The sequence below is a fragment of the Pipistrellus kuhlii genome, unplaced genomic scaffold (assembly GCF_014108245.1).
Source record: "Pipistrellus kuhlii isolate mPipKuh1 unplaced genomic scaffold, mPipKuh1.p scaffold_m20_p_2, whole genome shotgun sequence".
Classification (NCBI taxonomy): Eukaryota; Metazoa; Chordata; class Mammalia; order Chiroptera; family Vespertilionidae; genus Pipistrellus; species Pipistrellus kuhlii.
In genome coordinates, this window is record NW_023425515.1 from 15,863,030 (window position 1) to 15,875,314 (window position 12,285).

A 12,285-nucleotide genomic window follows, 5' to 3' on the forward strand; every position below is an offset into this window, starting at 1 on the left:
ATGTAGCCTTTTCACAGAATATATTTTAGTAAATCACCTTTCTATGCTTCAATCATTCTGTAAAATGAGGATAACGTTTGAGTCAAAATGAACCAGGTTCACATTCCAGTTGAGACACTTCCCAGTGGTTTTAACTTAGCCAAGCTTCTTATAATCATTTGTGGGGTAATTACACCCATATTTTAGGATTGCTGTGAGGATTAAGTAGTGTCTGCAAAACACACCAATAAAGAGTAAAACAAAGAGAGTATCTATACATTAGATTTCTCTATATTTAACTAATTTCACTACTGTTATGACTTCTTTTAATGCCTCTCTATTCCATTTATTGTATCATTAGTAAGCATGACTTTTTCCCCTTACTTTTCAGCTTTCTCTACCATGAAAAGTGTAAAATTTGTCAGTGCAAAGGGTCTCTCAAAACAGTGAGTCATTTTGATGTTAAAAAGAGATATTGCCACGTTTAGAAAAACCCACCTATGTATCAGTACGAATTTCCCAAGGGGTGTGTGTGTGAGTGTGTGTTGGCTGAGGTGAGAACAGCACCAGGAGTTAAACTGGTGGAGTCAGACCAGACCTTGGTTCAGCAACCTTGGGACTTGAGTTCTGACTAGGAAAGAATTCAGAGAGAAGACTCAAGCTGTAAGAGAAAGCTTTTCTTAAGAAAGTCATAGAGGTAGAAGTGAGTGGTAGAAGAAATGGTCTCAAGAAACATGTAACAGAGGCAAAAGAAGGGCCCTCAAGCTTCGGAGAGTCAAGGGTAAGAGTAACTCACCTTGGGGGGTGGGAGTGGGGGAGGGAAGAGTGGAGAGAGAGGGAGGGCACTCAGTTCCTGGTCTTCTGTCCTTAGGGTTTTTAAGGGTGGGGATTTTAGTGGAGGTCCCAGGTGAGAATCTTCATAGCATATTCACCAGCTTCCCAGCTGTGCCCTTGCTTGGCACCAAGGCAGGGGGTCATTAGTCCATGCAGCCGGTCCTGAGGACAGTTTGTCTGGTTCTGCTGGACCTGAAACACCACTGAGACCTGGACGGATGTGATGCAGGTCAGAACCTTACTGTCCTGGGGCTTAATGCAGAAGGGCTACCCTTGGGCCGCTTCGTTCCCTTTACCCCCTGAGGAGGTCTAACCCCATGGGTCCTGTTTCCTCACTTTTGCTCTTTGGTACGCGTCTGGCTTTCTGTCCCGGTTATGTTCTCTACCTGGCCCACCTTCCTTGCTCTGCTCATGTCTGTCTGACTGCCTACCACATACGTGTTTGCAATTATATGTGATTCAAAGGAGGAAAATGATCCATGTTAAAGCTACTTACGCACCTGGCATTGAATAATTGAACTGAAAATAAGAGAAGCAATAAGTAAGTAAATAAATAAATCAAGGGAGGTCCAGGTCTTCTGAGCTCCTTGACAGGACTGGCAAATGCAGCTTTTATAAAGGAAAGGTCCTTGTGCCCCTTTGAAAAAAAGCCACAGGTCTTAAATGGTGTGCTGTTTGGCTGCATTCAAATGACAAGGGCCCAGCCCTAGCCGCTTTGGTTCAGTGGAGGTGTTTCTCTCTCGTTCTCTCCTTCCTTCCACTCTCCACTCGCTCAAAAAAAATCAATGGCAAGATATCCTCAGGTGAGGGTTAACAAAAACAAAAACTGACCAGGGTCCAGACACATGACAGCTAATTTTAGCGGTTAGAGCAGACACACTTTAGCTTATTTTTTCTCTGACTCCCTCACTCTCCATCCCCAAGCCCTGAGGTACCCTCATGACTAGATTCCCTAGAGTCAGGAGGCGGGAGTGGTGAGTTTCAGTAGGAAATGTAGCTCTTGACAAAATATTTGATCTGCCCAAAAAAAAGAGGGAAGGAAAAAAGAAGACGGGAAAAGCAAAACGGGGGGAGGGGCGGGTTGAGTGGGAGGGGGATTTGGGGGGAGAGAGGAGAAGAAGAGAAGGAAAGGGGAAAGAGGGGCAAAGAACATAAGAACACGAAGGAAAGAGAGAGAGAGAGAGAGAAAATAAAGGAAAAATGAGGAAGCAAGAAAACTTGGATGGAGGGAGAAAAATGAGCCAGAAGGAGCAAAACAAGAATGCGAGAGAAAAAGAGAGTAGATCCTTTAGGGAGAGAGACAGACCCTTCATCATCAGCACTTAACAGAATATCAGAGGCAATGCATTGTTTTTCTTGATTGCCCCAAGCTAAGCAATTCCAAGAATGTTTGACAAAGCTCTTTTTGGGAAGGGTGAGGTGGGGCACCGGCCGGGGGTGGGGCGCGCGCGATCACACACACACACACACACACACACACACACACACACACGGCCTCCACGCGTGATGTGACCGAATTGGGGGAGACCTAGCGGAAACCTTCAGGTCACCCGGGGAACTGCTCTTCTCGCTGGTCCTGCAGCGGCGAGGCGGGGGGAGGGGGGTGAGAGCCCCGAGACGCGCGGGGCGCGGAGATGAGCAAGTGGCGAAGCTTGACCCAGCGCCGGCGGGAGCAGCCGCCCAACTCCCAGCGCGGGATCTGCTGAGCGCCCACGGTGAGCGGCTCCGGGTGCGGGTCCGAGGGATGCGCGGGGACCCCGGCGCCCCGGGCCCGGGCCGAGGCGGGCCCGGAAACCTCCCCGGAGTCCGGCCTGGGCTCGGCGCCGGAGCCCGGAGCCCGGAGCCCGGAGCCCGGAGCCCCGCGCCGCCAGTGGCTGGCGCGCCCGGGTGGACGGACGCGCGGACTGCCCGGCGCTCAGAGCGCAGGGCTCCCGGCCCCGCGCGCTCATTGGTCGGGATGTGCCTGCTCCGCAGCCTCCAACTTCTCTCCGATCCCATGGGGGCGTCCCGGGAGAGCCAGCCGGCACCTGGGAGCAGAGTCCGAAGGGTCCGAAGGGCGCGGGAGCCCGGGGTGGCGGGAGGCGCGGGACGGGCGCGGGGAGGGTGAGCCGGCCGGGCGCGGGGGGACGGGGCAGCCGCTGTCCCCGGGGCGCGCGGAGCAGGGTCCGCGGCCCGAGTCCAGCGCGATCCCTGCGCCCCGGACCCCGCGGTGGGGGGCCAGGGAGGCGTGCCCGGCCAGGAGCCGCTCTGGGACCTGAAGAGGGGGGAGAGGGGCCCGAGAGGTGACCCGCAGGAGGGCTCCGAAGTGCACTTAGGTCGACTCCTGGGATTCCTTTCACAGATGCCTGCAGCCGCTGCCAGGGGGAGTGAGGGGCGGGTACCGAGATTTGGGGGCTGGGGATTTGCCATTCCGCTGTGCACAGAATTCTTCTTCTTCTTCTTCTTCTTTTTTTTTTTTTTTTAAAGCAAGGTTTGTTTTCATTTTGGTTTCTGGCGGCTGTGCTCCTCGTTTGCCACTCACTTTTCTATTTTTACTTTTCCTGACCTGAAGAGCTTTTCATTTCTCTCACCTCTTCACCTTGCTCTAGACTCCTCATAGTTTCTTGTTATGTAATGTATGCGAGGAGGGCACTTCATCACACGGGGGTTATTGGCAGGGGTGGGGGTGGGGTAAGGACAGTTCTTTTGTAAATGAAAGTTTCCTTTCTCAACCCATCGCAATCTATGTGTATTGGAAATAAGGGTGATTGCAATTGAACATTCCTCTTTAGCCACTGGGTCTAGTAGTCCTTACCACATCTGACCGAAACGGTCATTGTGTTAAACTGCAAAGTAGGGACCTGGCCTGCAGTGTCAGTATTGGGGAACCCCTCCACCCGCATGTCAGCTCTGAAGGCCTGTGCCTTCCTCCCTCTGTTGCATTAGTGCTGGGTCCCAGCCAGGACCGTGTCTTGGGCTCCACGCAGTGACTTTCGTGGTCCGGCTAGGGGAGTAATGTGGATGGGGCTTTCTATCCAGAACTCGGTATTCTAGGCCTGGCGAACACCTACAGATGAATGTCTGAGGGAAAACAGGGAGATGATGTCTGCGGAGTACCGGCCTCCTTAGCTTCTGAAGCTACCATCTCGATCTGGAACCTGTTTCTCCGGCTTCCGTGCCTCAGTTTCCATAAGACAAACTAATTGCAGAGTGTGCTCTCAGGCCCTTGCTGGAATTATAAATGTAATGCGTTGTGAAGATGAAAACTGCTTAGGTTTATAGACTTCGTCTTAACAAACCAAGTACGCGCTAAATTCTCGGATTTGATTATCTGATAAAGCGGTGTGTATCCTCCACGGGGATAAGCATTGCTGCTTTGTATTGTTTTGAAACTCAGCTTCTACTTAAGCAAAATGATCTCTTATTCTTTGGGTGATGTTGTCAAGCTGGTTTACAGGGTTCTTCAAGGTTAGGTTTCTTAAATTTATCTAGTCTCTCCTTCCTGTTTGAACTTCCTAACATCTCCAGTTAAGGTGGAAATAAGTGTTGGGCATATTTTGCTTTATTTTGGGACTACAGGTACCAACTTTATTCTTTTGTGTAATTGCTCTCCTTTCCAAACTCTCTCAAATGATGTTGGGTGGGGTTGAGTTGGGTACTGGGAGTTGATGAGATCTTTCATCCGGAGGTTCAAGATTCTGACCCCTATTACCTTAAAAGGAGATAGGACTCCACCACAACTACCTGGAAATGAATGTGAAAGTTAATGAGGAGGTTCAGCTTGCATCACTTCTGCTTTTGCTCAGTGACGGTAAAAAGTGACACTGAGGAACAAAAACTGAGATTTGCAGGGGGCTTACCAGAAGACGGAGAGTTTGCAGGTGGCACAAAGCTGATATTCTTTTGACATAGGCAAAAGGACTAGCCTTCTTTGGTCACTGCCCCCTACAACAGTTTCTGCTGCCTTAGGTGCAGAACCATTAAAATCCCAGAAGTTTTCCTGATTGTTGTTTCAAAGAAAGAACTGAAGGGGAGGGGGGGTGGAGAAGGGGGGAGAGAAGAGAAATACTCAAGAAAGGAAGGGAAATATTTGTGCAAAGTGACTAATATTCAGATGTTCTCTAGGTCAGTCTCAACTCCTTTGGGGAGAACTTGCAAAATTATTTTTTTTATTGTTTATCTCTGTGTATGGTGTCCAAGTATTAAATGTGTTCCCATATTTTACCCTCTCACCCCTCCCCCACAACCACCCTTATTAAAACTATGAAGACTACAATCAATGCAATTCCATATCATAACCCCAGGGGCTGTGTGAGACCAAGCCAGCATGAGTTGCATAACTATTAAGGAAGACATTTTAACATTCAGGTACATTACATTCCACTTTTATTGAGCAGACATGGTTTTCATGGTCTAATAAAATATTTTTATTTGAAAGTCTGTCCTTGGTTATAGCCTCCTGTAAGCTTGCTTAAGACTTGGTATTCAGAACTTTAGAGTCCAGTTGTGGTTCACTTATTAATAATTCACCAGAGAGATTAAATTTCTGGTAATTTGCTGGATCTCCCCAGCCAGGCTTCAAATGTAAGACTCTGTTTCTAGTTTATCCTGTGCCTCAATTTTCACAAAACACACCCTCAGGGAATTGTGTTTTGTTTAACTATAACAGCAATTCTGAGCAGTGGCTTCATCTAGGAACTAAATTATATGCTTAATTTGTACCAGGCTATAAAAAGCTAATCTGTTAGTTTGCAGTGCTCTTTTTTTTCAGCCCTGCAGTTGGTAGATGGCCCATAGACAATCAATTGGCTTCCAAAAGAACCATAATGGCATTTGATTTTTAGGCTTATATTCCTTACATCGCCCCCCTCCCCACAAGCTTATGCAGTATGATTCAAGGTAGCGTTTATTATAAGGTGATAAAATATGTCAAACAGTGACCAAATGTGTTCCTTTTTTTATAAAGAACATTTTCTAGTTATGTAGAAAATAAGGTTAATTACCTGATCATTCTGTGCCTCAGTTTCCTAAGATAGAGGATTAGAATATTAATATCTACCTTACAAAGATGAAATGAATTAGTACATTAAAGCATGAAGAACTGTGACTGACACATGGAAAGTTCTTAATAAGTGTCAGCTGTTAATAGTAGAAATATTAATTTAAATACAAGTTAAATAAATATCTTAACCATTGTCACCCTGACATACAAGGTAGACTTTTTAAAATCATATTTTTGTTCTTTATTGTATTTATTTTTTAAAATATATTTTTATTGATTTCAGAGAGGAAGGAATAGGGAGAGATAAAAACATCAATGATGAGAGAATCAATGATCGGCTGCCTCCTATAAGCCCTCTACTGGTGGTCAAGCCTGCAATTCAGACATGTGCCCCTGACTGGAATCGAATCTGGGACCCTTCAGTCCACAGGCCGATGCTCTATCCATTGAGCCAAACCGGCCAGGGCCATATTTTTGTTCTTTAGCTGCATAAAGAGATTATGATTAAAACCTTTCATTCGTGGAGGTAAACCACCGACTTTTGGTCCGATGAATGACCATTTCACAATGCTGTCTAGCCAGTTAATAGATACCCACATCAGCAATACTCATAATTTTGAACCCTAAAGTCAAACGTTGTTTTTAAGACTAAAAGTATAAAACTATTGCAGGTGTTTATTAATTTTTGTTTTTTTATCTGGACTCATTTCTAATTACTGCTTAGTCAAAACCTCAAAACGTTAGTCATTGATTTCCAAGCATACAAATGAATCCACTGGAACAAGATATAAAATTCACCTTTGACGTTGTCCAAAGTTCAAAAGGGTGGTTTAAAACTCTCCTTAATGACGGCACAGTAATTAGTTGCTTATGAACTGCTGAAGGAATCCTATGTGTAAGTATTTAACCGAGTCTCTTGTGTATTTTTGCTTGGATCTTCTGTGACTATTTTTATTTTAAAAAAAGAACCAAAAGGTGGTGACAGGGACCTATCCAATGCCTCTGCCTCTATATCCTTCACTGTCAGAATCCACATTTTGACTTTGAACCTAAAAGTTGTGTTTTTTATTTAAAATAAATTAACCTTTACTTTTATTCAGCCACATGTAGCATTTAGAATATTGTATATATCGTTCCTCTTCTTTTTATCTGTGTTTTAATTGGTTATTGGCATTTAAAGATTATTTTTCCACTTTTTGCTGATTTTAGGTGATGGGCAGATCAGAAAGTCAGATGGATATAACTGATATCAACACCCCGAAGCCAAAGAAGAAACAGCGATGGACCTCCTTGGAGATCAATCTCTCCATCCTCGTCCTGCTCCTCACCATCATTGCTGTGACCATGATAGCCCTCTATGCAACCTATGACGGTGAGCTGCTCCCACACCTGTTCACACAAATGCAGAGGAGAGGAAACTTTTCATCCCATACTTTCCCCGTCTCCCGGGGGGTTAAGGAGAAAAACTATTAACTGAAAGATGATGCCATAAAGATTCTGTTACAAAATGCACTATCAATATGTCAAAACAATTAACTGACTGAAGTACAGTGTCTTTTATGTTTGAGTTAAATTATTAATTGCCGAGTATATTTAATGCACTCATGCTTACTTTATGAGGGTTCTGATGTATAATTTTATTTGATTAAAGTATACACAATTTCGTGGTCAGCTTCAATTAGTCAGTAGTGTTGTGTCATTGAAATTCTAAAGGGCTTCACAGGAATTTAAGAGGTCTCATTTGAGTCTTAGAAGTGTTTTTACAATAAGGATTAGAAACTATTGGTTTCTTAATGGCAAAACAAAACAAAATAAAAACCCCACCATGATTACTGGACTAAAACAACTGATTATTTAAATTTAAAACACCTAGAGCTTAGTGGGTAGAGATGAGGTAATAAATACATTTTATTCATAATGAAAATTTCAAATTTAGGATTTTCCCACTTTATTCCTCTATGTCTTTCTAGCTACTAACAATGACATGTAATACTCAGGTTTAGTTCTTGCTTTACAGAACTGACCATTTAATTGGTAGTTTTTAGAAGAACAAAAGATAAGGAGGAATTGGAAAGTGTAATTATAAATATTTATGTATATACCCTCCTTTTTCTAGATGGTATTTGCAAGACATCAGACTGCATAAAATCAGGTAAGAAGGTGGCTTTTAAATTGAATAGTTTTATAATTAATGTATAACATTTAAAAATAAAATGCTAATATATATCTCTACATTTGTTTTATGATTTTATTCATTTACTTATAGATCAATTACTTGTAGTAGAAATGTATTTAAATAGTAGATTCATTAACTTATTTATTCTAAAAAGACCTCAGTCCTTCAGCTCTGGAGTGTATGTAGAGCAGTAGAAAGCGAACTATAGTGCTAGCTTTATGGAACTTGCCATGTAGTTGCAGAAAGAAAATCAGCATGTATAAAATGGTGAGCATGCAAGTCATGTGAGGGGCAAGAACAAAGAAGGGGGTGACATGTAGTCATTTAAGCTACATGGAGAAGTAGACATTTGGGAGGGGCCTTGAAGCAGGGTCAGGATTTGAAGTGGAGATACAGGAGAGGGAGTTCCCAACAAGGAGAATAAAACAGCAGGAGTAAATCATATTGTTGAGAAGCAATGACAATGTAGACACAGGAGATAGTGGCATGTTGCTGAGAGCTTGGAAAATCTATGTTCAGCCTTGATGCTGTGATAACAAAGAAATGGATATTTTCCTGAACAGGTCACTTGATGAGGCAAATGTTGAAAGGTGATTCTGGGAATGCTAGGCTGGGTGGATTAAGTGAGATGTAAGAATCCAGGAAGAGTGGGCAGTAGGAGCTGTTGCTGTAACTCAGGTGTGATGGGGAGGTCGGCCTGTGGTGGATGAGACAGCTGTGGGACTGTGGAGAGAGAATTGGCTGGCTTGATAGAACTGACTTGCTGCTAAATGAAGGATATGAATAATTTGGAAATGATGCCAAATTTTAAAACCTAAGGGACTCAGGAAAATGGTGTCAGTTCACTTAGAAGTAGAGAAGGTAGGAGGTAAGTTTGTTCTAGGGAGAGATGTGATAAAGTATGGAGTTAGACAAGATGAGTCTAAGCTGGGGTAACATCCAAGTGGGAGAGACAGCAGGAAGGTAGAGATGGAGGGCTAGAGAGTCTTTCATGGGATGGATTAGGATGTGTCAGCCCAGGGGCAATAACCTAGTCTTAGGAGTATTTGAGTTCCCAAAGGAGAAGAGGTGTAATGGCTGAACTTAAAGGACATTGGAAGTCAAATTAAAGTAGAAGGCCCTGGATGGCATCACTCAATGGTTAGAGTGTCAGCCTAGGCACCCGCGGGTCTTGAGTTTGATTTCCTGTCAAGGGCACGTACCTGGGTTGCAGGTTCAATCCCCTCCCTAGTTGGGGTGCATGTGGGAGGCAACCAATTGATATGTCTCTCTTACATTGGTGTTTCTCTCTGTGACCTCTCCCCTTCCCTCCTCTTTCTTCTCTTTCCCTAAAAATTGGTGGAAATAAGACCCAATTAGTGTCGCTCAGTGGTTGAGTATCGACCCATGAACCACAAGGTCGATTCTTAGTCAGGGCACATGCCCTGGTTGTGGGCCCAGCCCCCCACTGTGCAGGAGGCAGCTGATCGATGTTTCTCTCTCATCCATGTTTCTACAATATCTATCCCTCTCCCTTCCTCTCTCTAAAAAATCAATAATGACATTTAAAAAAAATCAATTGAAAAAAATGTCTTCTCTGGTGAGGATTAAAGAAAAACTAGAGTAGAAGGAAGAGAAAAGTCGGAGAAGTTTGAGGAGCTGCAGAAGTCACATGCATTACAGTGTGGTGAAAAATAGAAGACAATGTAGACGCGGGAGATAGCGGGATGTTGCTGAGAGCTTGGATATAAGCACCCTGGATATAAGTAAAATATTATTGTCCTTGGACAAGAGATTCTAAACTTCTTTCCAATGAATAACGTATTCCAAAGGATTTTTAACCATTTGTTGGTGGATATTCTTATCTGGGTTTCTGTTATTCACAGACCTTTGCAAAATAATAATGGGAAACTATCTTGAGATGAAAGGTGATAGGCTAATATCCTGAATATGTGCTCCTTTGCATTTCTGTATTGCTTTTGGATTGTTTATTTGTTTATTTATATGGCTCTGGGTCTTAGTGCACTAGCTATACATACACCTGATACCTGATATGGGCAGCTCGAGAGAGACCTGACTGGGCTAACAGTCATTTGCTGCCCATGGGCTTTCCTAGAAACAAAACAAGTTCCTTTTCCCCCAGGGAAATGGTGGTGCAGGTGCTTTGGCTGGGAGATATCCAGGGACCCTGTGCCAGAGTTGATATGTGCCCAAGTTGTCAAAGTTACCATTTGTTCTCTCCCCAAATCCTCCCCCTCCTTTCCCTCTACCAGCTGCCCTGTTCTGTGCTCACACCATCCAGTTTAGAGAAACTTTCAGTTAGGCATTGACCTCTAATTAGCTCCAAGTTTCTCAGTCTTTAATACAATTGACAGATCTCTTAAATCTCTTTCACACCTTCTCTTCTCGCTCACACTCCTCTTTCTCTCTCTCTCTTTCTTTTTTCTTGCATTTGGTTTTTGAAAAAATTGCATCCTTTGACTAGTAGGCAGACAGAGATCTCTGTAGTTTCCTCTAGTGGTACCTACCCCAATGAACAATGTGATGCTTGAAATCTGGAATCTCAGGTGTGACTTAATGTTTAGGGAGATGTATGGCTTTGGCTTGTTAAATACTGCTTGGCAAGTTTCAACTCATTAAAATGTGTTTAACCTGTATCATTACGTTGTAACTTAGAAATCATAGCAAATGTAAAACGCTTTGTAGAACTGTATCTTGGCAGAGAAATGTACACAATAGAAATAGCTTCAGTGGTAAACAAGGTTGCTGTGTGTGTTTTTTCATTTTGCTCTCTTGGTTCACAATCTGTTAGAATACTTTCATATTCATAGTTATTATTCTTCCTGGGTGAAAAAAAAAATGAAGTTCAAATTCACCCTTATGGGTAACATTTTCACACCCATGCACACATGCACAGTCCTTTGCTGGTTAAGAAGTCTTTTCTGCCATTGATTATACAACTATTACATTTTTAAGTTGCTGCAAATTAAGAACAGTTGGGGAACTCTTGAACAGAAAGAAAGTAACCAAGAAAGGGAGAGAATGAGAAGAGTGGAGAAAGATGGAAAAGAAAAGGAAGATGGAAAAAATGTAGAAAAACATATAAGGTCCTCTACTAGCAATTCTATAAATTATTTTAAAGGACAGGGAAAATTTAAACCGAAGCACAGAAATTCTGGAGAATTGAAAAATTAAGCATTGAAAACATAAGCCAAGGTGCTTACATTTAAGTGAATGTTGATTCTAAGTTAAATCTTCCTCCCAGTGGAAGGGATATCATGTAAGTGTTCTTTTCTCTTTGATCCTATGAGGTCGAGGGGCCATACAAAGGCAAAAATAAAATATTGCAGAAGATCCTGGGTCACCTTGAAATCTATTTGGAGTGAGGTACTTACATCTGAGCATCTGCGAGTTTAAACATTCATAATATCCATAAAAATGATGTTTATAATATATACTTGAAATGAACTTGTCTATATATGAAATACAGTCTTGTGAAAGATTACACCAGACCTAAAATAAAACAAACTACTCAACAAATAACAAGTTAGGGCAGTGCTTAAAACCCTACTATTAAAGTATGAGTCATGTTATTCATCTCTTATTTACCATATAAGATTGTCAAAAACACGGAGTTATAGAGCTTGTATGTGATTTCTCAAACATCTCTGTATAAATCTAAGCCCTGCCATACTCCCGTTGTGTGGCAACCTTACCGATGCAGAAGATTTCCAGGAATCACATGCTTTCAATCACGGGTTCTCAGCTTTATCACTGTTGACATTTTAGGCTGGATAAGTCTTTGTTGGGAGGAGGTTGCTGTCCTGTACATTGTATGATGTTCAGCAGTTTCCCTGTATTCTACCCACTAGATGCCCTGTAACAACCCCCCTTCCCCAGTTATGACTACCAGAAATGTCTCCAGACACTGCCAAATACTGGTGTCTCCTGAGCAGCATAATCACCTCGGGTTGGACACCACTGGCTTAAGTGATCTCAAGAGTTCAGCCAGTGCTTTTCCCTTGGTGGTAAGCAGAATAATGCCTCCAAAGGTGTCCAATTCCTATCCCTGGATCCTATGGCAAAAAGCACTTTGCAGATGCAACTGAGAAAGATCTTGAAATTTGGAAATTATCCAGAATTATCTGGATGGAGTCATGTAGTAACAGGGCTCCTATAAGGAATAAGGGAGCAGGCGAGTCAGAATCAGAGAAAGAGATCTGATAATAGAAGTAGAGGCTTCAGTGACATGGCCACAAGCCAAGGAATATATGTAGCCTCTAGAAGCTAAAAGGGAAAAGAATGATTCTCCCTAGCTCAGTGGTTCTCGACCTTT

The 12,285-nt window shown here is 43.0% G+C and overlaps 1 protein-coding gene across 5 annotated transcripts in view; it reads left to right on the forward strand.

The window, feature by feature from the left end:
* The first annotated feature begins 2,281 nt into the window (after nucleotides 1-2,281).
* Nucleotides 2,282-12,285, forward strand: part of MME (membrane metalloendopeptidase) — a 95,642-nt gene continuing 85,638 nt past the window's right edge. The window contains exons 1-3 of one of the 5 annotated variants that reach the window (XM_036446128.2): nucleotides 2,282-2,528; nucleotides 6,997-7,166; nucleotides 7,911-7,946. In XM_036446128.2, coding sequence (XP_036302021.1) covers nucleotides 7,007-7,166; nucleotides 7,911-7,946 — 196 coding nt within the window. In that variant the 5' untranslated portion in view covers nucleotides 2,282-2,528; nucleotides 6,997-7,006. Of the gene's footprint in view, nucleotides 2,529-2,840; nucleotides 2,861-5,140; nucleotides 5,161-6,575; nucleotides 6,690-6,996; nucleotides 7,167-7,910; nucleotides 7,947-12,285 lie in introns of those variants that run through there. The other 4 variants (XM_045583620.1, XM_045583619.1, XM_045583622.1 and 1 more) reach the window with 4 other exon arrangements.